Source organism: Gossypium hirsutum, chromosome D07 (genome assembly GCF_007990345.1).
Source record: "Gossypium hirsutum isolate 1008001.06 chromosome D07, Gossypium_hirsutum_v2.1, whole genome shotgun sequence".
Taxonomy (NCBI): Eukaryota; Viridiplantae; Streptophyta; class Magnoliopsida; order Malvales; family Malvaceae; genus Gossypium; species Gossypium hirsutum.
This window is the reverse complement of record NC_053443.1, coordinates 56806772-56833537: the sequence shown is the minus strand read 5'-3', so window position 1 is coordinate 56833537 and position 26766 is coordinate 56806772. Positions and strand designations below refer to the sequence as shown.

Here is a 26766-nt window from a genome sequence, read left to right as displayed (position 1 = left end):
AATTTGCTTATTGGGCCTCGCCTTCAAGAATTTGGGCTTTTGTGACTCGTATCAGTAAATGCTGCAGAATTTATGTCTAAGTGTTAGTTAATGTGATGGTTAAATGGTGTTCAATAGCTGTATATTTATGTTGTTTGGGTTGTTGTTGGACAATTAATTACAACAGGAGAAATCGTTGCAATAATGTTAATTAATGATGCCTGAATTGATGCCAAATTAAGCTGCTGAAGAATGTAATTGGTAATTAATATGTGTTGCATTAATAAGTTAATTGAATGTAAATAATGTTGTCTAAATGAATGAAAATGTTGTTCGAAAATACCATTTAAAATGTTTACATGTGAAAATTTAAAGAGTTTAAGAGGATTAAATGGTACAAGTAATGGTGTATGGCGGTTAGAGTTTATTGTGTCCAAATTACCCCAATCTAAGCTGAGTAATTGTGTCTAAATTTGATCTAATGTGCTGTCGTTTATGTTGTTTAAGTGCCTTACTATGTTGCATCGTTAATGTGTTTATGTTGTACAAATCAGGACATATTGATTATGTTTCTTGCCGGTTAAGTGCTTGTATTGTTGACTAAATATTCTGTGTTAATGTTGTATTTTGCTGTCCAATTAATTTAGACAAATTAAAGATCAATTGTAAGTTGAATTTCATGATTTTTGCCATTGTGAATTAGGGATTAATCTAACAAGTTGAAGATGGATTTGTCAAATTGACCTTAGAAATTAAAATACCTTAATTATACCTTAATTACCTTTTTCTAACCGATGAGATATTTTTTTACAATAAAAAGTATGTTTTAAATGAATGTAAGCGACAATTCAATGTTTAATTGAATTTTTGAAGTTTACAGGTTAGGAATTTGAAGGTGAATATGTGACAATCTATTGTATGACTTTAAATGCGATATGGAAGGATTATGTCCTTATAATATAATTGAACATATTAAACTACTTATGAACCTTCGTTTTTATTTTATTTTATTTATGTCCTTACATAATTTATGCCATGATATAATATTAGTTATAGAAATGCTATTGAGTTGATTACTCAGCGTTCGATTTATTTTTCGTACGCAGGTTAGGTTCAATCGTGTGCACTCGTGGTTATCAACATTCAAAAAAAATATCTCGCACTCGTTGAGCGGGTGAAACTTTTGTTAGTCTCGTCAGCATGTACATATAGGATTTTTATGTTATATTAAGCTTAGTTAGAAAAATTATTTCATAATTCTAGATGTTTTATAAATTGGCATGTATGATAGTTGATAATGGTTTGTACTATGTATAGGTTCGGTGTTGATGTTGCTATGTGAGTTTTTAGATGAGGTTATCATGCTTGGGATGTGAATCGGTATTTATATATAGCTGGATTAGAAGATGCATGAAATGAAATAAATAAACAGGTTAATAGTTGAGACATTGATATATTAATCATGACATGATTATGGGTCTAAATGTATGGTTTTAATTTTTTTATAATATGAACTATGTCAGCTGCTCCGGCAATGAATGTGATATCCTGTTGCTTGAACCCGGTGATTGGGTCGAATAATGGGGTGCTATACATGAGGATCCTTAAAATGATTTCCTCCCCCCCCCCAAGAGTGTATGATTGTTGAGAATGATGGTTACTAGTGTAATAATGAGGAAAAAACTTATCTATAAAACATGTATTATAATAGCCAGACATAAAATAAACAATATATAACACAAATTTAAACTTGAAATTAAAAATATGAGTAATAACTCCTGTAAAAAATAATATCTATTTAAAATAAGCAAAATATTATATAAATTAAGTCATAAGAGCGACTAAATATCGCTAATTGAATTAATTTATTGCTAACTCAGATACTATAAAACGTAGCATTAACGTAGTAATTGTGGACTTGAGAAGAGTCTAAATCACTTCATTAATTTGCATAAAGCTGTGTTTGCATAGTGACCTTAGATAAAAACTATCGCAATGTTCCTAAAAGTTCCTTAAGCAGCCCTCAACTGCTTTCAAATAACCGCTTTTATATCTAGCAATGGAGTCCATTATTGCTAGTAGGAATTCAATACATGGATTCTTTATTATTAATATATAACTTTTGTCACATAAGATAAATGGATGGAAAATATTGAAATTATTGTCTTTAATTACTCATTTTAAAAATTGATTTATTTATAAAGTGATTGATTTGCACAATATCAAAATTAAAAAGGAAGGAGAATGTCTTTTTAGCAGATTTTATAAATATGGTTTAGACTTGTTAATGGGCAAATTAAGCTAAATTTATCCAAATCCAACTAGACCTAAAATATATGTCTCAAAATTTACCCACATTTATCTATACGTACATTTAAGCCTGTTTTAAGTTTCCTAAAATTATCTTTTCTGAATTTTTATTTAATATTTAATAATAATAAAAATAAATATTCACAACTTTAGTGTAAAAACCAAATGAAAGTTGTCCCATTCTTAATTCAAACATCAAAGAAGATGAAAAAGCAATGAATCATTGACAATGTGATGTATTCCATTTGCAATAAAGAACCCATTTCTAAACGTGGTTTAATACTCTTATTTGAACCCGATAAATGAATCGATTCGGTCCGATAATTCAGACCCGGTTTGACGGATGAATATTTCTATTCTAAACCATGATAAAACTGTGGCCCATAACATCGACTCTACCGCTGCATGTGATATGACCACTTCATCTTTCTCTTCCATGCAATCGGAAGCCATAGCTGCATCTTCTTTCTTTTCTATTCCATTTCTATCCCTCCTCAAACCTCAAATTCACATAACCGTACCCTTAACGGTGAAAACCCGAAACCATTTCATCCTCCAGGCACTCTCTTCTTCTTCACCAGCCAAAGACGTATGGAGAAGACCCGGAACGACCCGGTTTCACCGACCCAAAGCGCCTCAAAACCAGACATTTTTGGACCACAGCGTTGACATGGACGAGCTTCTGGCTTCAATCTCCAAGACCCAAAACGAAAATGATCTTTTTATCCTTCTATCCCCATACAAAACCCGTCAACTCTCCATCCGTTTCATGGTTTCACTCCTTTCCCGCGAAAAAGACTGGCAAAGATCATTAGCTTTACTCGATTGGATCAACGAAGAGGCCCGTTACTCACCTTCGCTCTTCGCCTACAACGTTGTCATTCGAAACGTTGTGAAAGCTAAAGAATGGGCTGTTGCGCATGGCCTGTTTGAAGAAATGCGTGAGAAAGGGTTAACACCCGACAGGTTTACTTACTCCACATTGATAACCTATTTTGGGAAAGAGGGTATGTTTGATTTGGCTTTATCTTGGCTTCAAAAGATGGAAGACGATGGGGTTTCTGGTGATCTTGTTTTGTTTAGTAATTTGATTGAATTATCAAGGAAGTTACGTGATTATTCCAAAGCCATTTCGATTTTTAATAAGTTGAAGAGATCAGGGATTGTGCCTGATCTTGTTTGTTATAATTCCATGATTAATGTCTTTGGGAAGGCTAAATTGTTTAGAGAAGCAAGGTTGCTAGTGAAAGAAATGAGGGAAATCGGGGTAATGCCAGATACTGTTAGCTATTCAACTATGTTGAATATGTTCGTAGAGAATTCTAAGTTTGTTGAGGCATTATCAGTGTTTGCTGAGATGAATGAAGTGAAATGTCCCTTAGATCTTACTACTTGTAATATCATGATTGATGTTTATGGTCAGCTTGATATGGCTAGGGAGGCAGATAGGCTGTTTTGGAGTATGAGGAAGATGGGGATTGAGCCTAATGTTGTTAGTTATAATACCCTTTTGAAAGTTTACGGTGAGGCTGAGCTTTTCGGGGAAGCGATTCATCTTTTCAGGTTGATGCAGAGAAAGGATATCGAACAGAATGTTGTTACCTATAACACGATGATTAAGATTTATGGGAAGTCGTTGGAGCATGAAAAGGCGAATAATCTCGTGCAAGAGATGCAAAATAGAGGGATTGAGCCGAATGCCATTACATATTCGACTATAATATCGATATGGGGTAAGGCAGGGAAGTTAGATAGGGCTGCAATGTTGTTTCAGAAGTTGAGGAGCTCCGGGGTTGAGATCGATCAAGTGCTTTATCAAACAATGATTGTCGCTTACGAACGAGCTGGATTGGTTGCTCACGCGAAACGCTTGCTTCATGAGCTTAAGCAACCAGACAATCTCCCTAGGGATATAGCAATCACCATCCTTGCTCGTGCTGGTCGAATTGAAGAAGCTACATGGGTTTTCAGGCAGGCATGTGAAGCTGGTGAAGTAAAGGATATATCTGTGTTTGGATTGATGATTGATCTTTACTCAAGGAACAAGAAGCATGCAAACGTCATCGAGGTGTTTGAGAAGATGAGGAGTGCCGGGTATTTCCCCGACTCTAATGTGATTGCATTGGGGCTAAACGCGTACGGAAAGCTACGAGAGTTCGATAAAGCAGATGCTGTATATAAAGAGATGCAGGAAGAAGGTTGTGTTTATCCTGATGAAGTTCATTTCCAAATGCTTAGTCTGTATGGTGCCAGAAAAGACTTTAAGATGATTGAAACAGTGTTTGAAAAGCTTGATTCAGATCCAAACGTCAATAAAAAAGAGCTGCATCTTGTTGTTGCCAGTATTTATGAAAGAGGAAACAGATTAAATGATGCATCAGAAATCATGAACAGAATGAATGAAAGAGGAATCCTTTCTTAATCAACTCTTTTTCTGTTTTCCAGCAAATCTCTCAAATTGTTGCTTTTGTAAATTATATTGCTCTTAGAGCACTGATTGTATTCTCATTACTTTGTAATGCAATACTTTAATTCTAGCTCTGTAATCTCCCTTGTGAATTTAAATATATGAAAGTATACTGAAGTCAAAAAAAAAAAAAAGTTAGATATTGTTTCTTGGCTAAATTTGATGAATATGCCAAACATAAAAATGTTTGTGGTTTTGTCCTTTAAATCCCGGGTTTGATTCCTCTCCATTGATGTTAATTCAAGTTGGTTTTTTTTTTTAATGTTTATAACACATCAGTAGAGTTTGGGTCTGGCAACATTCACTGGTGGCTCAATTTTTGGGGAAGCCTCCAAATTTCAGCAATTTAGAAAGGTTAGTATCCATGCTTTGGGGAAAAAAGAGTGACGTAGAGGTTAAAATGGCGGGTCGTTCAATTTGCAAATATTGAGGCTAGGGATTGGGTGCTGGAAAATGGTCCTTGGCATATTCAAAATAAGCCAGTGGTTATTCGGAAATGGGAACCAAATCTTTAAGAGTTTGAATTTTAGTATGAATCAGATGCCTGTTTGGGTTCATTTAAGCAATATTCCGCTTGAATTGTTTACTTCTAAAAGTCTTAGCTACATCGCTAGTGCGTTGGGAAATCCATTGTATATGGATAGCATTACGGCTAATCAGCAGAGATTAGCCTTTGCTAAAGTGTGTTTTGAGATGAATGCGAATTTGGTTGTGCCTCGATTTGTTGAGGTTGAATTGCAGGATGGATCTGTTGCTTTTATTACTGTGGAGATGCCATGGATGGCTCATAGATGTTTGCAGTGTAATGTTTTTGGGCTCTTGACAAGTTTTGCCCAAAAAAGAAATTGATTTCTAAGAAAGAGTGCGTTCCAAAGAGATTTATGGAGAAGAATTCTTCTGGTAAGATTCAAGAACCTTTGAATGAACAAATTGATAAAGAATTGGAAGTTGTAATGGCTGTGAATGAGTTACAGGGGAGTGCTTCAAGTATGGTTAAGAGGAAATCTTCGAAGGGTAAAGGGAAAGCTGTTATTTCTGGTTCTGAAAATAGGTTGAGATTTTGAATGATGAATGTGAATTGGAACAGATTGATCAAGGTCAACTGGGAGAAGATTTAGTTAATCCTTTGGAAAAGGAAACCATGCCAGATTCTCCAAGGAGACCCAGGGGCAGCAGCTAAGGGGGTTGCACAACTTATGATGGGTATGAAAAATAAGGAGAGATCTCAAATTGACAGGGGCAAACAGAAGTTTATGGTGGGGATTACCACAAATGGAGGTGTGGCTTCCACTTCATCTTCATGAAGTTTCTTTTTTGGAATGTAATTAGTGTTATGAATAGAATGAAGGAGTTGAGAGTTGATGTAGTTTGTTTGATTGAAACTAGAGTGAAGGAAAATAATGTGACTGCTATTTGGAGAAGTGGTTTCAGGGTTGGAGGGGCATTAACAACTACAATGATGCTGAGAATGGAAGATTATGGTTTTTATGGATGGACTTTTTTGGAGGTTACAGAGGTTGTTAACAACAGATCAGACTATCACATGCATGATTAAAAGCTCTAATCAATTCTGGTATGTTTCTGAGGTTTATGGAAGTACTGATGGTTGTGAAAGGAGGAGGTTATGGACTCATTTGGAGACTAAGCACAATGTTGGTGATTCTCCTTGGTTAGTAGCTGGGCATTTCAACGTGATTGCCAATCCTCAGGAGAGCTCGGATTTTTCTGGAGTTTATATTTGGAGTACTGACATTAAAGAGTTAGAAGTTGCTTGGAAGAGCTTGAGTTAGATGATCATATGTCTAGTGGGCCACTTTTCACTTGGACTAACAATCAGCAGCCGAGCTTCTTGGCAAGGAAACTTGACAGAGTGCTTGTTAATTCTACTTGGTTGCAGGGCTTACCAAATTATTTTGTTGAATTTCTTGCGCCTGGTGTATCTGACCACTGTTGTTCCATTATTGAACTGGACAAGCTTAGTCACTCACCTCCTAAGCCTCTTTGATTCTTCAACTTTTGGTAAGCATCCTGATTTCCTAAGCATTGTTGAGAATTCATGGCAGCAGCATGTTTAGGGAGATCCTACGGTATCTTTGTTTCTCGAGCTCAAGAGGCTGAAAAAGGAGCTTAGGAAATTTAACTTGAAGTGTTACGGAGATATTACTGGAAAGGATCAGAAAAAAAGAAAGGAGTTGAAGGAGATACAACTAGCAACCCTGTCTGGTAGTGTGAATGATAAATTGCTGGAAATGGATAAGTGTTTATTCAAGGAGTATAAAAGTCTACTTGATGCTGAGGAAAGTTTTTATTGGAAAAAATCAAGGATAAGGTGGATCCAGGAGGGTGATCAAAATACAGGGTTTTTTCATAGTATGGTGGTAGTTAGGCATAGTAGGCATACTATCAAGCTGTATATTGATGATAATGGGAACAGACTTGATACTTTTGAGCAGATTTCTAAAGAGGCTGTTGATTTTTATAAAAAGCTTATTGGCTCTCCTGACAAGAATGTTTTTGATTGTTCGCTTGATCTTCTAAAAGAACTACTGCCTAAAACTTTTTCTACTGATGCTCAAATTGATCTGGCAAAGCCTATTCCTATCGAAGAGATTAAGGTAGCTATTTTTGAGCAAAATGGTGATAAGGCTCCTGGTCCGGATGGGTGCACTGCCCATTTTTTCAAAGTTGCATGGCATATCGTAGGCGCTGGTGTGATTAGAGCAGTGTTGTTTTTTTTTTAATTACTCTAAGTTGCTGCCTGCTTTTAATACAACCACAATTGTATTGCTTCCCAAGGTTAAAAATCCTGGTCATATGAGGGAGTTTCGGCCACTCTCATGCTGCTCTGCTTTTTTTTAAGTGTATCACTAGGATTTTGGTTAAAAGACTTACAAAGCACTTACCTGATGTGATCTCAAGAAGTCAAAGTGCTTTTGTTAAATGTAGAAGCATAACGGATAATATTCTTATGGCCCAAGAACTTGAAAAAGGCTATGGAAGGAAATCTTTATCTCCTCGATGTGCCCTCCAAATTCATTTACAGAAGGCCTTTGATTCTATTAATTTGGATTTTATTTTTGTTGTACTAGAAGCATTGGAGGTTCCTGAGTTGGTGATTAGGTGGATTAGAGTGTGTCTTACCACACCAAGGTTTTCAATTTCTATAAATGGAGGATTGATTGGTTATTTTAAGGGAGCTAGGGGTATAAGACAGGGAGACCGGCTGTCTCCCTATCTTTGTTATTTCGATGAATGATCTTTCAAGCTTGCTGGATTTTGCAGTTCAAAAGGGGATTTTCCAATTTCACCCTAAATGCCATAGGATTCATCTCACACATCTTTGTTTTGCTGATGATCTTGTAATCTTTTCGAAGGGTACTTTGGAATCTGTTGTGGGCATTTGGTGTGTGCTTCAAAAGTTTTATGATTTTTCTGGTTTAAAGCTTAACCCTGCAAAGACTGAAATTTTTGCTTCTGGGATTCTTGGAGAGGAAATGGAGGATATTCTTAGAATCACTGGGATTAAAATGGGAAGGCTGCCTGTTAGGTACCTTGGTGTTCCTTTAGTGACCAGGAGGCTGACAGTTAAGGATTGTGCTCCTTTGGGAATCACTGGGATTAAAATGGGAATGCTTTTCTCCATCTTATTTGGGCAGAAAGAAATAGGAGGCAGTTCACAAGTCAGCAGGTTAGTGACCAGGATATTGTAAATAGTATAAAGAGTACTGTACAGATGAGATTGATAGGCAAAAATATTATTAGGGATGATGCTTAATATTAGGCTGTGTAGGAGTTGCAGATTTCTTGACTGATTCTTTTACTTTTTGATGTAGCAGATTACTGCTTTCTTTGGATAATACAAAATCATTTATCCAAAAAAGAGTGTATAACGAAATTGAAAAGTTTTATTTTGATTAAATTTTATTTTTACAGTTTTAAATTTTTTATTTAATTTTAATTTAAAAGTATCGTACCTCACAAAATAATTGGCTAAGAGATTTTTTTCACTAGCAGGATAATCTAGGTAACGGGTATAGTTTAGCTACTACTTAGAGTAACAAAGTGTAGTTTAGGTATTATTTGCGACAAAAAAGAGTTAAATAACTTTTTGAGGCTTGAACTTGGCAACTATTCTCATATCAGGGCCTGAATTTTTTTTGGTCCAAGTTAAACCATGAACTTAATAATTGTTACTGATTGGGGATTGAACTTTTTTGTCTAAGTTAAGCCTCGAACTTGGTAATTGTTCCCACATTTGGGTTTTTAACTGTTTTTTACCCAAGTTAGTCTTTGACATGTCCTTAAAAACCATAAATTTTGAGCCTTAAATTAGGAACAATTGTCAAGTTCAGGGACTAACTTAGATAAAAAAAATTTAAACCCCAATGTGGGAATAGTTGCCTAGTTGAAGTCTCAATGTGGAAACAATTATCAAGTTTAAGGCCTAGCTTGGAGAAAAAGAAATTCAATCTTCAATTTAGAAATAGTTATCAAGTTAAACTCCCTAATAGCGATTAAATCTAAATTGTTTTTTTAATATCATGTATAGTTTAAGTACTAACAAAAAAAATTTTAACCTCTAACATTTTTTCATTTTTTCCCTTATTCTTTTTGTAAGGTCATTTTGGTCAATTTTTAAGATTTAAAAATGTAAAAGTTTAGGGTCAAAATGAAAAAAAAAAGAGAGAAGAAGACTAAAATGATAAAATAATTAAAAGTTGAATGCTAAATTTACGTTTATGAAAAAAATTCGACCCCAAAAATTTTGCTCATCTAAGTGAAACTGTGAAAGCCCACTCCATTCGGAATCAATCTGGACCAATCCCTGCAATCAAGTCCAAATTCGACCCCAAAATCAAAATTCACTTCATCACTCCAAAGTCGAAACATGACCATCGAGTTAAAAGGACGATGGCTTCGCTGTCCTCTGCTTCTGTCTCTCTTGTCAGAACCCCAACTCACCTCCCCTGCTTCAGGTTCTCTAATCTTCACTTCAATTGTCTTTATATTCTCTCTTACAAACCCTTCTGAGTGTCATTTCTTTATCTTAATTGAGCCAATGAGATAAAAGTTGGAAACTTTGCAGATCAAATCATGGAAAGGTCCAGTCTTTGAACAGATATAGCAAAACCAAGACAACCCATTTGAGTATTAATTCTAGTCTTCGAATGTGTTCCATTGCTGCTTCTGATTCGCCACTCTCTACGTCAATGTATGAATTATCATCCAAGAAGGTATGGATTTGGACAGAAAACAGTCAAGTAATGACTGCTGCAGTGGAAAGAGGATGGGATACCTTCATCTTTTCTTCACAGAATCAAGGGCTTGCCAATGAATGGTCAAGTAAAGTAATTCCAAACTTAATCATCTTTGTTCCCTTTTTGTAATTTTTGCATTAAAATTGAATTTGATTGATGTTCTTTTTAGGTTAAAGACTTAAAGATATGGTTTGTTTCATACTATGTTACTTGGACTACGGATAGAAATGGTCAAATTTTGTAAGTTCTCAACGCATTTTGGTGGTAAAAAGCCCCTTGCTAGAAGTCGGATCCCTATTAAAACTTTTATTCATTTTTATTGTTAAAAATTAGTCTCATAGCATACCACATGTCATTGTCCTTGTGTCATTGTCCGATTATTATGTCAGCTTTGTCGGTCTTTAACGGTATAAAAGATGAAATTTTTAAAAGAAAGGACTAATTTGCTCATTATATACAGGGACTAATTTGCCTATTTTTTTAAGTGGAAAGAGCAAAATGCAATATGACTCTTAGTACAGGTTTCCATAGTACTTTTACCCATTTTGGTGCAGCTTGGAGTTGATATCCCTATATTCATACAATTGAAGCGACATGGATTTCATATAGTGATAATGAAGTAAATGGTGTGGGGTTTTAGTTAAAGACTTTTATTGATTGATTTTCTGGGAGTTTTGTTGTTGAATTTACAGAAATTGCATTGATTGATCCTCTTTTCATTAAAGAAGGAGAGATTTTCGATAATGCCGGCGAAAGAGTTGCTACGATTTTTCAGGTTTCAACTCCCTCAGAGTTAAAGAAGCTCCACCCTGAGGCTCATCATGTAGGGAATGTTGTTATTGATTTACTAGATTGGCAGGTATGAGTGTCAGTGTTCGATATGAGTATGCATCATTCTAAACTTGTCTTGAAGTAATTTATTTGAACTACGTGTTTGAATTTGTATCCATTATGATATGTATTGCTCTTTATGCTTGGCTAAAGTTTAGTTCTATTTCGTTCTTTGGAAACGTAACTAAATTTTTATCTCATCTTTATATCGCACTTGCAAAATGTCATAATCTTGTTTATTTTTCTAGGTGATTCCTGCAGAAAATATTGTGGCAGAGTTCCAAGGCAGTAAAACGACCGTGTTTGCTGTCTCGAAATCACCTGCTGAAGCACAACTATTTCTCGAGGTATTCACGAGTTATCTTAGAAAATACAAGTATATCTTTGCAGTATTTGTGTTCCTTTTATATAGTCAAGTTGGATTTTCAATTGCATTTTCCATTCCGTAACTATCTTTTCGTTGTAGGCCTTGGAGCATGGACTTGGTGGGGTTGTTTTAAAAGTTGAGGATTTCAAAGCTGTTCTTGATTTGAAGGTAATCTGCTCTCGTTCTGCATATTTGAGTTTATTGATGGTTGTTCCTTAACATGCTTTCAATTATCAGGAGTACTTCAATAGAAGGAATGAAGTTCACAACAGATTGAGCTTGACAAAAGCTACTATAACTCAGGTTCATGCTGTCGGAATGGGTGATCGGGTTTGTGTGGACCTTTGTAGTCTCATGGGGCCCGGTGAGGGACTTTTGGTACGCACGAAATCTTTCTTATCCATAAACTATCTTGGGATTCAGATGTTTCTGCTCTTATTAAGTGTAAGAACTACCATTCGACAGGTTGGGTCATTTGCTAGAGGACTTTTTCTTGTTCACTCGGAATGTTTGGAGTCGAGTTACATTGCAAGTAGACCTTTCCGAGTCAATGCTGTAAGTTTTGCCTTCAAGCTTGGTTACAACTGTAAAAGAGATCTCTTTAGCTTACGCTAGAAATTCCAAAAATGTCATGGCAGAAAGCAACCGATCATTTATCAGAGCAATTTACTTAGTTTTCATCTTTTCTTCTGAGTTCGGATATATCCAGAGGCATTTTCATGCCTTGCTTATCATGAAGCGTTACTTCTATAATGCAAATTCTTTGAACAAGATCTCTTGGAAATATGCAGGGGCCTGTCCATGCCTATGTAGCTACCCCTGGAGGTAAAACAAGCTATCTTTCCGAGTTAAAAGCGGGCAAAGAGGTGATGGTGGTCGATCAAACAGGCAAAATGCGAACAGCAATTGTTGGCCGTGTTAAGATTGAGACCCGACCACTTATCCTCGTTGAAGCAAAGGTTTGTTTATCTCATACTCTTTCAACTTTTGGGTTTGCAACGATTAGAATGTTTATATCGAACTCGATTTTCAGTACCCGAGATGCTACTGTTTTGCTGCAGATAGATGCAAATGATCAAACCGTATACAGCATTCTTCTGCAGACTGCCGAAACAGTTGCGTTGGTTTGTCCGCATGAAGGTTTGCTTCGAAAGTCCAGTTAGTTTCTGTTGGATGTTACGGATAGTGCTTATCATACCAGTTTAAGCTTTTCCGATCTATGATTCACAGGTAATAGAACGCAAAAGACTGTGATTCCTGTGACCTCCCTGAAAGCTGGGGACGAAGTCTTGCTAAGGCTACAAGGTGGGGCTCGACATACCGGAATAGAGATAAAAGAATTCATTGTCGAAAATTGAATGAATGAACAAGATGATGTTGATGGTGTAACTTGTCCATTTTCCAGGATTGTTTCCATCCATTTGAAGGCCTTAGATGAATTATAAATGTCAACAAGTTCTTCAATGGCATATGATATGTTTGATAAATTCTTTTTTGAGTTGAAATATTAATCAACTCTGGTTGAGTTGTAGCGGTTTATTTCAAATAGAAAAACTTCCTATTTAGAGTAGGAGAGGGGTGGATTGTACACCCTAGTATCCCTATCAGGGTTGTCGCTCCCTTCATGTTATATGAGGGGTTTTTGGTCTCTCTCATAGAGTCAAATTATGAGTATTTCTTGAGCCTTTTGACCCAGTATTCTATAATGTGGTCCAACTTGATTTGATTTTTCTATTTTTTAAAATAAAGTTTAGTATTCTACATTAAACAATTTTCTCATCACTATTTTACCCTTAGTAAAATTTTGATGATTTTACCTTTGATAAAATTTTTGATGATTTTACCCCTAGTAAAATTTCGAGAAAATATGTTCAATATTTCATAACTCAATATGTTCACTGTGACCGAATGATTTATTTTCATTTTCAGGCTTCAAAATAGATCAAAAAAATAAATTCATTCTTTTGATTATTTTTAAGTAATCCATATAGAATTGCAAATGGATTGTTTTTATTTTCATTTTTGAAAACCTACGTTCAATTTCAAATGATTTCATTTTCATTTAAAAAAAAAACGTAATCATTTATGGATGTTTTCCATTTCTCTTTTCCTATTCATTTTGTTCATTTCTATTCAAATTTGCAATTCATTTCTGGTTTTCAATGAGCTAGCGGAGAGACCGATTGGACATATGTAATTAGGGATAAAATGATTTATAATTAAGTTCTGACTTTTCGCCAATTAATTATAAACTCATTTAGTCACGAAGTCATTCCACTATAGTATCGTGACTGAGCTCTCCCTAATGACATACCATTACGAAAGCAACTACTCAGTACTTGTCCAATGACCTTGTTGTAAGTGTGTTACCCTCATCGGATATCACTGATCTCTTTGGGATAATATTCGTTCTCCCAATATGATCATATTTTATCTTATGGTAACCATTACATCTTCTTTCATGAAAGTTAATTACTATTGAATAATAATTAAGTCATTCATCACAAAGACGAAAGACCCATGACCAAGTTTACTTTTCATCATCCATGTAATGCCAATTGGAGAATATCATTTATCCATGTCTTGGGCCATGAATTCCACTGTTGTAAATGACGCTTTGTACTGCAGAAGTCGTACACCCAATGCACTAACTTTCGATTCCTTATCTAATCGAACTCAGACTTTTACTTACATCAAAATGTACAAGTCACACATATATAGTCTGTCATCCACTTAGGATTTAGGTATGCCACACTATGAATGTCACACGTGAATAACTCCATAAACGGATTTAAGATCTTTTATACTTGGGTCCAGTCCGATGTACTGTTAGTCTAGACGGTCACATCTATCTCTCTATCTTCTGGGAGTCATCCACTCCGATGCCCAAGACAATACATCTTCCCAATTGGACTTGATAAACGACATATTAGTCTTTCAATCGATTTGCTCATTTTCGATTAGATTAAAGACATGTTTAGGTTCATCTACTAATGCAAACTGTCTTTTTGTATTACGATCCGACCACATAATATCGCTTAATATTAGATAAACATTAAACAACCAATGAGCAACATTTGCTTCCATTTTGCTTTGCGTGCAAAAATCATGTGAGGACAATATACAAAATATTAATGTAGTTAATGAATAATTTTATTAAAAAATTTGTTTGAAAAATTACAAATATACTTAGATGAAAATACTATACTTAGGGATCTAGATCCAACAATACCAGTCTTGTAAAAACAACTCACTATCTGCATGGAGGAAGATACCCTAGCCTGGGCCACCTTTTTAGATAACAAACTACTCAAATTGCCGCATCCTAATGCTCTTGCTTAGGATGTTGCATAAATTGAGATAAAACATGCACGCAGTATGCTAAATCTAGACGTGTGACAGCCAAATAGATAAGGTGACTCATCAATAGCCGATAGGATTCAGGATCTGCAATCAAATCTCCTGTAGCTTGTGCAAGTGTCACGGGGCTAGAACTTTAGTTTCACAATCCGTGCGGCCTTAAGTGGGACTATCGTTTCAAATACACCTAGGTCAGCTTAACTCCCACAAAGTGAGGATTCTAGTAGAATTCCTCCAAGGTATCAATTTATATAGTAGAATTAACTCAACCTAAAGGAATACTCAAAATAATAAAATAGCCATAGAAAAACAATGAACGAGAGGAGTTTGAGCAAATGCTCTCAATTTAATATTCGCTCTCAAAGAATACAGAAATGATAGATGATTTACAACTGAGGAGGAGACTCTCTATTTATAGTTGAGCTCCCCCAAATCCAACAGTCTAACTAAATTTACATCGACGGACAAGATGAAGCCTATCCCTATAATTAATGGATTTACAAGATTGCATAATCAAATTAAATCTAATCTTCTTAGATATGATTCCCCTCAATCTTCTAAGATTAATTTCCTTATTTACCAAGGTAGCCTAACTTTTCATATTTGTTTTATTGGGCCACCCAAAGTTCAAATGGACCGGTTTCTCCATTAGTTCTTTGAATTGGGTCAGTTCTCGTGGGTCAAATGATCACCATCTAATCAATAGACCTCCATGGGACGAATTTTGTGCGATGGTTATGGGCTTTGAACTACGGCTCGTGACACAAGTTTGTGGTTTTGTTCAATCGGAGAACCAGTTGGTTTGACTCCCAATAATCCTACATTAGAAATAATATCAAGTGCATACTTACATTAACACAAGAACAAACCTTGAGCACTACGAGCAACCTCAATACCCAAAAAATATTTCAATACTCTGGGATCCTTCATATTAAAACAATTACTAAGATAGACCTTAAAAAGCTTCAATGCAGCAAAATCATTACCAGAAATTATCAAATTATCGACATACACAAGCACATTAATCTACATAGCACCCCTAGTATATGTAAAAAGGTAATAATCAAAGTAAAATTGTAGGAAACCATACCCTTTTAGATCCATAACGAGCTTGACAAACCAACAACGAGGTGCTTGTTTCAAATCGTACAAAGATTTTTGAAGCCTACACATCGTACCCGAATTCGAAGTGTTAAACCTAGGTGGAAGTTTCATATATACCTCATCATCAAGATCACCATGTAGAAAGGCATTATGAACATCCATTTGATGAAGCTCTCAATTCTTTGATGCAACAATGGCTAAGAAGGTTCAAACAATCACCATTTTTTCCACCGGAGAAAAAGTCTCATTATAATCGATTCCTTCAACCTGATGATTGCCGAAGACAACTAAATGAGCCTTCAATCTCTTAATGGTACCATCAGAGTTGTATTTTATCTTGTACACCCATTTGCTACCCAGAGCTTTCTTTCCAAGAGGAAGAGACTCTATAGTCCATGTGCCATTAGCCTCTAAAGCCCGAATCTATTTTTCATAGCACTATGCCACCCCACATCTTTCACAGCCTCCTTAAAAGGCTGTGGCTCTACCCCTGCAGTTATTGCTGCAAGAAAATTTTTATGTTTCACGGTAAATTTGTCACAGTTAACGTAATGTGCTATAGGAAAAGACGTATCTGAGGAAGGAGAGGAAGCGAGTGATACGGGAGATGAATTTTTCTTAATCATTGTCTGTGTAAAAAAATCCTTCAATTTGGATGAGGGGATTTTTGTTCTCATACCTCGACCCATAAAGGAATCAAGAGAAGCATTTGAACTAGAAGTTGAGCCTTGCGAACCATTACTCGGCTAGGCAGCCACTTCTGTCGGCACATACTCTACTGAGACAAGAGGCGACCATGTTTGTAGCGGCGAAAAGGGCCGAGGCTCGCCACAAGCCTATACCATTCCCTATGGTGCCCTACCTTAATCCATAAAGCAACAATCATCCAAAAAAATATTCGTATCCAAGTTATGTATAGGTTCGACATTAGTAGTTTCAATATCCAAGTATGAAAAAATATCTTCATAAAATCGAACATCCCTAGATGTGAAAAAACCTTTCTCTCCAAATCATATAACATCCAACATTTTTTCCTAAAAGGATAACTTCAACTCGCAAATTTGTCACTTTTTGCTCGTTGAGTATGAGCAAAACACAAACAACCAAAAAAACGCAAGCCATTATACGAGGGTAGAGAGCCAAACAGAATGCCATAGAGAGTTTTATTATGAAGTACACTAGAGGGATTTTTATTAATCAGATGTGCTGCAACTAAAACACACTCCCCCCAAAACATAATCAACAAGTTCCCTTGAAAACGCAAAGCGTGAGCAACATTTAAAATATGTTGACGTTTTCTTTCCACTCGTCCATTTTCTTGAGGAGTGCCAACACAAGAGGTTTGGAATAATATGCCATTAGCCAAAAAATAATCCTTCATGCAATTAAACTCAGTACCATTATCACTTCGTATTATATTTATTTTCTTGGAAAATTGGCGCTTAATCATGGCAATAAAGGACATAAAAAATTGAAAAACCTCTGTAACCAATAAATATACCCATACAACACATGAAAAATCATCAACTAATGTAAAAAAAAATATCTTGCTCCATAGGAAGTCGAAGGATTATAAGGTCCCCATAAATCACAATGTATTAATTAAAAAATCTGGATGCTTTATTATTACTTAAAGGACATGCTTTATTTAAATGTTCCCTGCACTTGCTAACAAAAGGAAGTGATTTAATTACCTTTTTGGAAGGATGTCCTAAACTCTTATGCCATAGCCCCACCTAAGATGAACCCACAATCGAAGCCACTTTAACACTTGACATATACCGAAAGTAATAAAGTCCATCTCGTGTGTCACCCATTCTAATCCACTTCCTTGAATGTCGGTTCCGTATAGCACACATGTTAGATGAAAATTGGACAAGACAATTCATATCATCATCAAGCTGCGAAACTGAAATCAAATTGCAATGTAATTTTGGAACATAAAGAACATTATTAAGAGAAATTTTGTCTGTTAGTTTCACAGTCATTTTCTTAATTGCTATAATACTTAGTCCATCTGGTAAACTGACAGGGGAAGCGTTCGCGTCATGAATGGCAATCAAAAAAGAAATATTTCCTGTTACATGATTAGAAGCACCAATGTCAGTTATCCAATAGGTATTATCAAACTCACCATTCAAAGGATTTATTTGAGTTTGAGGATTACCAAATGCTGTTACCAATTCTTGCCACTGCGCAACATTAAAACTAGGTAGCGCCACAATTGTCGCTAGGGTAGGAGATGCACTTGTCGGACTATCAACCTTTGTTGCAGTAGTAGCATTCGCACGAAACCCCCCTCAACCTCAACGAGCAGCAGGCGAAGGGCAAAAGGCAAGTGTCTTTCCACGAGCACAACTTGCGCCTTTAGCTTCCGATTTGATGGTGGTGGTGGTGGTGTGGTCATCTTAATTTGGTTTGTGGTACTACTCCTATTCGCCCTCTACTTCCTATAAAATAGAAAACCATTCCTAAATTAAGTTATCTCATAATATTCATATCTTTCCGTAATAAATACTAAAGCAGTGTAAGTTGAATGTCTAATTCACAAAACTTATCAAAATTAATCTTTAAGCTTACTTTTCTCCAATTGCTTTCACCTAATCCATGAAAAATAAAATATAAGTCAAAATAAAATAATTAAGGAATTAAATAGAACAATTCAAAGGGAAAATATGACAAATAAATTGGAAATTATGCACTTATCATATTGACATTAAATTGATATGGTTAGATCGATTAGATCTATGTTTGATCGGTTAGTTCAATTAATGTTAGAAGTTTTCACTTAAATCAATGTTACTCACATAATGACCAAACCTTTCAAAACGATCATTTAAGGGCCAAACTTTTACAAAAGTGCTTAAATAAAAGCTTTCCACGCACTTGAATCTTAGTTTGTAATAGAAATTAGGTGAATACTGATGTATTTAGAATAGAACACATTACAATTGAGTCAAATATTACTTGAAAGGAAATGAAAAGAAAAATTAAAGCATAATTTGAAACCTAATATATACCATTTGAAAAGTTATTATTTGAGCACTTTCGAAAGTGTTTGATCCTTATTTGACCATTTTGAAGGGTTTAGCTTTTATTTAATCATTTTGAAAATTCTGAACCTTACGTAAAAAATCTATAAAAAAAGTGAGCCCAACTTGAGCATTTAACCAATGATCGAATCGGCCAATCAGATCGGTTGGATCGGAAACCGTTCGGGGTATCGATTCAAAAAATGATTTTGAACTGATTAGATTGAGAATAGATACAAACCAGTTAAAAAAATCAATTGAACCGAATTTTAATATATTTTTATTAGTTTTAAAATTTTGAATTCAGACTAATAAATGGATGAGTTAACTAATTTTAAAAACATTAGGTTAGAGATGGAAAGAATTGGTGGCATCTCTAAATTGGTATTGGAGTTTTGTGACGGGTACCAACAATCTGTTTTCACCATGCACTTTTGTAGATTACGGTAGTTAACGATGATTCTCTAAACCCACTTATCCATAACTTTAATGCAATGGAATTATATTAAATTCCGAGAAAGTAGAAGAAAGAGAAAGTAGGTCACATGATTTCTTGCACATGGGGTTTCCCCACTTTCATACTTTCCTCTCTGACTTGAAAATATACTATCTGCTTCAATACGCAATAGAAACAACAACATTATACTACAATTATCAGAATACTTGTAAAATACTGGATCTACTATTAGCTATACTTGTATCTACTTCTTTAGTAGCTTTGCCCCTTGAAATGTGTGCTCCCAATCTTCCTCCCCCTTTTCCATTAATCCACCACAATTGGGATTTTGGTGACATGCCAATTTTATGGACGTATCCATCATAAATGGTTAAAATACCGTCCAAGTTTTTATGTTAAGAGTATCTCATATGTTACATCAATTTCGTCTATTTTTAGGGGGATTGGCAGAGATAAACCCCCATCAAATAAAAACAATTTTCATATTAATTTTAAAATTATAAATAAATAAATGGTTAAATTATACTTTTGACACTCAAAATGAATTGTATTTTAGCTCTCAAAAAATACAAGATTTAATTATGTTGTCTCCCCTCAAAAATAATTTCTAGCTTTATTCCTGTCTATTTGTATTGTTAAAAACCAATTATTTACGTCAGCATGTGGTATACAAGACACATCAGGTGTCATTGTTTTGTCATTCCATCAACTACACCCGTTTTTAACAGTACAAATAGATAGAATTTTTAGTAAAAATGACCAATTTACTAACGTACATGAATTGATTTACTATTTTCTTAAATAGAGGGAACGAAATACAAGTTGAGTGGTAATAAAATACCTCCAATTTTTTATTTGTACGGTTTTGGGTATTATCATATATATTATATTTATATAGTAACTGTTAATTGTGATGATAAGAGAAGTAAAATTCGAATATTAATCCTCTTCATTTTCTATGACATATTCCATGCAATTTCTTGAATGTTGATTGTACTGCAATCAGGTATGATACCCAAGCAACAACAATAATTTGGAGAGAATCTAATATTTATTTCATGGCCCATGTTACTTGCCAGAGCTGGAAGCACATGTATCTTAATACATTTTATTCTTTTCCTTATATTATATTATGATTCTATAATATTCAGATTTGAAAGTAAATGTGGTATATAAATATTTATCTTTTACTAAAAAAATTCATATATTTATAGAATTTGGTTCGTACCAATATGCATCGAATTCAAATATAAACATTAATATTATAAAAAAAATCCGAATAACATAGTAAAGATACAACTTAGTAAATATATATCAAAATTCATTGAAAGCATGGGAAGAAAAATGTATTATTCAGAGACAAACAACCCCTACATGATGGATGGTGAGACAAATATATGGTCAATTCTATAAAACCAATATATATATATATAACCAAAACAAGAATGTGAAAATCGACACAAAAACTGGCAATTAAACCAAAGCTGAAGTACATAATTAAGAACAATGTGGCACTGGTTCTTAATTCAATGGAAATTTGATTGATTGGTCAGCCCAAGGCCAGAAACCTTGCTGTTCATCACCATCTTGGTTAAACATATGGCAAGCCAAGCTCTGATCTTGTTGAACCACTTGGTCAAGTTTTAGGCATTGGAGGCTTGGTTTCGATGAACCATGAAGAAGTTGAGTCATTGTTGCTGCAGGCCTTATGGCTAAGTTCATATCATAATTGTTTTCGCTTCCATTGCTGCACCATGAACCCTCGTTTTCGTTCTTGATCCTGGTTTCATTTGAATCTTTGGCTTTCAAAGACAATAGCTGCATCAAAGCAATTTACCCTTGAATTCAATATGAATTTATACCCAAATTTCCTCATCTTCAAAACCCTAAATATGGATTACTGTGTTAACTTTTAATTTTACCTGTGCAGTAAGTTTCTTGTTTTGAGCATGAAGGGCATCATTGTCAGCTTTGGCTGTTTGATATAGTTTCTTCAAGGCGTCATAATCTTTTTCCAATTGCTTGTTTTTCCATCTAGCCCTCCTGTTTTGAAACCAGATCGCTATTTGCCTTGGTTTTAACCCTAAGTCCTTAGCCAACTGCAATTTTCTTCCAGGTTCAAGCTTGTTTCTCAGCTCAAAACTCTTCTCCAAAGCCTTCACTTGGTCCATGTTCAGCCTCTTCTTATTCTCCCCACCATGTGATCCATCATCATCAGAGAATTCATCATCATCTCCATGGCCATGCACTTCCTGATGAGACTTTCCAACACCTGAGAAAGAGAAGACACATTGGTTTAATTTGTTCATCATGAACATACACACATGGATTAATATAAACGAAAAAGATGGATGGAGAAACATACCACCATGGAAGAGTTGAGGAGGGCATGGAAGGAGGGAATAAGGGGAAGGGAAATGATTTTGATCTTCATGGAGGGTTTGAAACATGAAAGCATGAGGAGGGAAAGCCATGTCAAAAGCTTATTCATGCACTTGGGTTCTGAGAGGGTTAACAAGAGGTAGAGGGAGAGACAGAGGGTGGGGTAAGGATTATATTGGACTGACACTCTCATGGTTGACAGGTTATAAGAAGAAGACATGGGAAGGGCGGTGATGGGGTTCAGACTGACTGAAAGACAGCGATTTTTAGGGTGAAAAAATTGAGAGACAGGTAGAGTTAAAACATCACAAGTTTTGGATTGGAATGCCATGGCAATATATATATAAATATATAATATAGTAATATTTTATTTTGGATTTGTATAACTTATTTTAAAACTTTAAAAATGAGATAATAATGAATCCTATGGATTGTAAAATGAATTTGAAATTCAAATTCTTTATTATTTTTTAAAATTCTGAATCTAATAAAATAATATTATTTTTTTATATATTCAAATATGTTAAATATTCAAGTTTAGTGCTATGTTTTTGGAAAAATTAAAAATTTAACTATTGGATTTTTATAATAGATAAAATATTAAATTTATTTTTTTTATTAATGTTGAATTTGTTTTGTTTGCAACTATTTGTGGAAAAATTGATATTAATTTTTTTTGGTGTGCGAATTTAGTATGCCCTTCTTGCTTATTTCATTAAATAAGAGTTCAATTTTGTAATTAAATTGAGAACCATACATTTTTTTCTAAACCATAAGTGTTTCTTAAACCAAATATAGGGTTTAAGGAAGTCAACAGTTGACAAATTCTTAATCCGAAGCCTAATAATTTTTCATGAATTTAGGTTTTTGGATAAAATGGATTTTATAATGTTTGAGATGAGTTCGTGTGGTTTCATGAAACTGTCATGGGCCTGGACTTTAGCTTAGCAAACGGTGCGACATTAAATAGCGAGTTCACTTCAAATTTACATAAGTTTACTTAAACCCTCGCATTTGAGAATTTCAAAGAGAATTCTCTATCACATTGATGCTAAAAAGCACTAAGCGAAGCAAGCAAAAAGAGAAAAAAATGCTCAAGAAGGCAAAAAAGAGCTTTTAGAGTAAATGCTCTCAAATTGATTACTAACTAAATAATGAATACAAGATTGAATGATTGACTACAAAACGAGGTAAGGAAGGTCTCTATTTATAGTTGAGCTCCCCTACATCCAACAATACAAATCAAATTACATGAACAATTTACATTCCAAGTTATCTACAAGATAGAGTCTTAAGGAATTTAAACTATCAATGATCTTGCCCTTAGGATTATAAAGTTACCTTGGTAAATACAAGTTACTAGAGTGTTTACAAGTTCTTTAGACTTCAAGTATTAGGCTAATCCTGGTAAGCCAAGTGCCCTCAAATCATTTATAAGAGCAATTGGGGTCATTAGTGCACGCTTTAGTCATTGGATTTTGTGCATGGCCTATGACATTCTCCTTTACTTGTTCTAATGAGGCCTTCATTGTGTTCTCAAAATGAAATTGTCTATCTTATCTTAGAATTATCACAAGCCTTGATTGGTTCCCAACTAGCCTCATTGTCAGGAAGTCCCTTCCATCGGACAAAATATTCATGCCTTGGTTTATAATTTTTCCATTGAATAGTTCAATTTGCCATGATGCACTTAACATCTCGATCATAATAGAACTTTACTCCTGCTGACACTCGTTGTGATTTGCCTCGATCTGGATCTTTATAAAAAGGCTTAAGCATACTAACATGGAACATAGAGGGAACCTTGAGTTTTATTGGCAACTCAAGTTTGTAGGAAACCTTGCCTACTCACTTTAGAACTTTGAAAGGACCTTCATATCATCGCACAAGCCCCTTGTGCAAGTTAGGTTTGCGCAAAATCAAGTGAAATTTGGCAAGGCTAAGTCACTAACCTGAGACTGAACATCCCCGTGTTTCTAATTAGTCCATTTCTTGGTGCACTTGCTTGCCTTATGTAGACAAGTCTTGGCTAAGTCATTTCATTCTTGACAAGCCTAATCAAATTGGTAAGTTGTTGGATTGGGTCCTATGTAACTGATAGCAACAATTTTAGGTGTAAGTGGTTGCTGCTCGATCACTATCTCAAACAGACTCTAATTTGTTGCTTCACTTTACTGCAAGTTATAAGAAAATTGGGTCACATCCAATAACTCTGGCCAGCCATGTTTTGTGGCACTCATATAGTGCCGAAGATATATTCTAATGCTCCAAAATTTTGGTATGGTGAATAATACTATTCCAAGAGAGTACATAGTGAAAATTTGAGGAAATTTTAAAAGATATATTTAGTGAATATTCTTATCGGGTTAATTCAAAATTGGTAGTGAGTATGAGCGAGAACTTGAAATAATGGAAAAAATGACTAAATTGAAAATTTTGGAAAAGTGTAGAGACTAAAGTAAAGTTTGACGAAACAGAGAAAAATGAGATAATAATGATTATTTGGTATGGGAATGATGAGGAGTATGTCTTAGGGTTAAGGAGTTTCCAATTGGGCTAAATTGAATGAAAGTAAAAAGTACATGACTAAATTGTTATTTTTTCCAATTTATTGAAAAATATCATAAATGTAAAACTTTGCATGAACCATTAATAACTAAGGATGATAAGTTTGGACTATGAAAAATTGAAGTACTAAGTGCTGAGAATGAAATTAGAGAAAAGTAATAAGTGATAAGGGGATAAAATACAATTTTTTTCAGAAAAAGGGCATTTTGATAATTTCTCATGAAAAAATATATTGGAATATTAATTAGTGAGATATTGCATTATTGGAATCAATTTGAGCCATTGGATTGAAATTATGTGAATAGATTAAATGTGGACCACACATATTAAGTGATTTAAACTTTTTTACTTTTACCCAAATTTCTAATTAGTGAATAAAAGAAGTAAACATGAGATTTTTATCACCCCAAAACTATTCCAAAAATGAATTTTTCGACACCGAAAATGTTGCTATAACTTTAGGGATATAATTGGAGTTTCACTTGTATAACCTTTTTACTTACAATCACTAAACGTCACTATATGTTCAATTGTATGTTGACATTTGTAACCTATATCAATGGAACGAACTGTCGATATACTTATATTGACGCACATGACAGTCGATATAGGTATTAGCAAATCAACTTTTGTAGACCATACTTATATTGATAATTACTACTTTATCAACACTCAAACTGTCAACATAGGCTTTTAGACCTATTTCAACAATCTCATTTTGTGTTGGTAAATGTGTATATCAATGTCATATGCACCAATGGTTACTTTACTATTGGCATAACTCTTTTGGCCATCAATATAGAGTTTCAAACCTATACTAATATAACCTTTTGTTTTTAGTTGAATGGTAGTGTTATCCTGAGCTTCATAAATAGATAAATTTTGAAACAATTTGTAATCTCTTAAGCAAAGAAAGGTGCACAACCTTCTATGTCAAATTTCATCTTTCTTTGAAAGATTATCCTACAACAGTAGAAAAAAGAGAGCATCTAAGAAAGGTTTTATATGCATTTTCAAGTGGAAACCTTATGTATGCAATGCTTTATCCATATATCTATTTTGCAGTTGAGATGATGAGTAGATAATTGATGAATCTTGGCCCTAGACACTAGAAAACAATGGATCATATACTTAAGTATCTAAAAAAATGAGGACTTATATGTTAGAATATTCTTGAAGGGACCTAACATCTCTTGAGTAAATGAGTTTAGACTTCTAGACCTATAAGGATTTGAAGTTTGCATTGAATTGAAATTGAATAATTATGATTAGAATCTTCAATCTATTTTTGTCTCTTAAAACTCCATTCTTTTCTTAATCCATTATTACTAAATACAAGTTGAATAATCATTTATAAAAATAATTTACACATTTCATAGTTTGGTGATGGTGTGGAATGGGAGTAGCAACAAACTCAAAAAGAGTCAATTTCATCAGCAAACTGTAAAATCTTATGCTACGTTTGGTTGGAGTATTATTTTTTTACACATGTGTCGGCATATGAGTTAGCAATAAATTAATTCAATCGGTAACATTTAGTCATTCATATGACTTATTTTTAGCAAAGAGAAGAAAAAATTTTCGTTTATTTTGAAGAGGTCTTATTTTTTACTTAAGTTTTTACTTATCTTTCTAATTTTAAGTTTTTTTTATGTCTAACCATTGCAATACATAAATAATAAATAAACTTTTTCTTCATAGTATTATACTAGTAACCAAACGAACACTATTATTAAATTCATTCCCCACATAAAAAATTGGGGTAACCTTCAAATTCAAACATAGGAACATCCAAATTCTAGACAAAATGTTTGACATGTAATAATCAGACATATTAAAGTTATTGCATGAAATTGTGCATCAAAAATGTTTGACATGTCATAATCAGACATATTAAAGTTATTGCATGAAATTGTGCATCAAATTAAATGGGCAAACACTCAAAACATCCCCTATATTATGCATGCTAGACTGGTATAAAACAAATTATTATTTTTATGCAAAGGGAACATTACTCTTCATCATCTATGTATTCGTATGGCTACCAAAATCAGCAGTGGCTTAAGCAGCACGGCTCAAGTGCCCCTTTGCCGAAGTAGCTGCTATTGACTACAGCCTTGGCAGCTGCTACAGCAGTTCTCCCCGTGAAAGTCGCTGCCATTAAGGCTGCTCATCGTTCCAACCCGAAAAAACTAAGACGATGATCCCGACCTTGTTGATAGTTTATGAACAGAGCAACGAACTTGTTGTCATCATTAAAGAACTTAATTCATACTGTTCAGCTGGTATCGTTTCGAGTCCTCCATTTTGAACCATCCCAAGGATATGCATTGTTTAAGTACGAACCCCACCTTGATATGCATACAGACTGATCAACAATTGTAGCCCCCTGATATATCAAGTTTAAGATATATTATCTTAAAAAATGATCGAAAGAATGGAGGAAGTCACGTTTACATTTTCTTAAGAATGATTACATGAATCGACTTCATTAAGGCCTATAATGTACCATACTTCATTAATTGATGAATTTTTGAAAATGAGCGAGTGAGAATATTTGAAAATTGTATGGGAGGTGGATAGGTAGATATAAAAAAACAGTATATTTATCTTTTTGTTATGATTAACAATTTGTTCATATTAGAATATGA

At 34.4% G+C, this 26766-nt stretch overlaps 3 protein-coding genes across 5 annotated transcripts; 2 read left to right on the top strand and 1 right to left on the bottom strand.

Moving 5' to 3' along the window:
* Nucleotides 1–2617: 2617 nt before the first annotated feature.
* On the top strand, nt 2618–4826 carry LOC107958612 (pentatricopeptide repeat-containing protein At5g39980, chloroplastic). The gene has a single exon (XM_016894430.2). The coding sequence runs from the start codon at nt 2633–2635 to the stop codon at nt 4709–4711; it is 2079 nt and encodes a 692-aa protein (XP_016749919.2). The 5' UTR covers nt 2618–2632; the 3' UTR covers nt 4712–4826.
* A 4702-nt stretch (nt 4827–9528) lies between these two features.
* On the top strand, nt 9529–12915 carry LOC107958613 (3-dehydroquinate synthase homolog). 2 transcript variants are annotated; one of them, XM_016894431.2, is made up of 10 exons: nt 9529–9732; nt 9843–10099; nt 10707–10873; nt 11094–11192; nt 11312–11380; nt 11450–11590; nt 11678–11767; nt 12004–12171; nt 12274–12352; nt 12443–12915. In XM_016894431.2, the coding sequence occupies exons 1-10, from the start codon at nt 9668–9670 to the stop codon at nt 12568–12570; spliced, it is 1263 nt and encodes a 420-aa protein (XP_016749920.2). In that variant the 5' UTR covers nt 9529–9667; the 3' UTR covers nt 12571–12915. The 2 variants fall into 2 exon arrangements, 1 of the variants encoding a protein (XP_016749920.2); XR_005916447.1 differs by having other exon boundaries at nt 9539–9732; nt 12246–12352; nt 12443–12699.
* A 7574-nt stretch (nt 12916–20489) lies between these two features.
* Nucleotides 20490–21820, bottom strand: LOC107958614 (homeobox-leucine zipper protein HAT7). 2 transcript variants are annotated; one of them, XM_016894432.2, is made up of 3 exons: nt 21531–21808; nt 21088–21437; nt 20490–20983 (listed from the first exon to the last, which is right to left on the bottom strand). In XM_016894432.2, the coding sequence occupies exons 1-3, from the start codon at nt 21637–21639 to the stop codon at nt 20687–20689; spliced, it is 756 nt and encodes a 251-aa protein (XP_016749921.2). In that variant the 5' UTR covers nt 21640–21808; the 3' UTR covers nt 20490–20686. The 2 variants fall into 2 exon arrangements, with proteins under 2 accessions (XP_016749921.2, XP_040953936.1); XM_041098002.1 differs by having other exon boundaries at nt 21088–21820.
* Nucleotides 21821–26766: the final 4946 nt, after the last annotated feature.

What these genes read in the sequence shown, in the direction of transcription:
- LOC107958612 (XM_016894430.2), top strand. Translation starts at nt 2,633, where the DNA reads ATGAATATTTCTATTCTAAACCATGATAAAACTGTGGCCCATAACATC.
- LOC107958613 (XM_016894431.2), top strand. Translation starts at nt 9,668, where the DNA reads ATGGCTTCGCTGTCCTCTGCTTCTGTCTCTCTTGTCAGAACCCCAACT. An exon ending in GCTTGCCAATGAATGGTCAA is followed by an intron (nt 10,100 to 10,706) that starts GTAAAGTAATTC and finishes TTGAATTTACAG; the next exon opens with AAATTGCATTGATTGATCCT. An exon ending in GACCTTTCCGAGTCAATGCT is followed by an intron (nt 11,768 to 12,003) that starts GTAAGTTTTGCC and finishes GGAAATATGCAG; the next exon opens with GGGCCTGTCCATGCCTATGT.
- LOC107958614 (XM_041098002.1), bottom strand. Translation starts at nt 21,639, where the DNA reads ATGGCTTTCCCTCCTCATGCTTTCATGTTTCAAACCCTCCATGAAGAT. An exon ending in ACAAGAAACTTACTGCACAG is followed by an intron (nt 20,984 to 21,087) that starts GTAAAATTAAAA and finishes GCTTTGATGCAG; the next exon opens with CTATTGTCTTTGAAAGCCAA.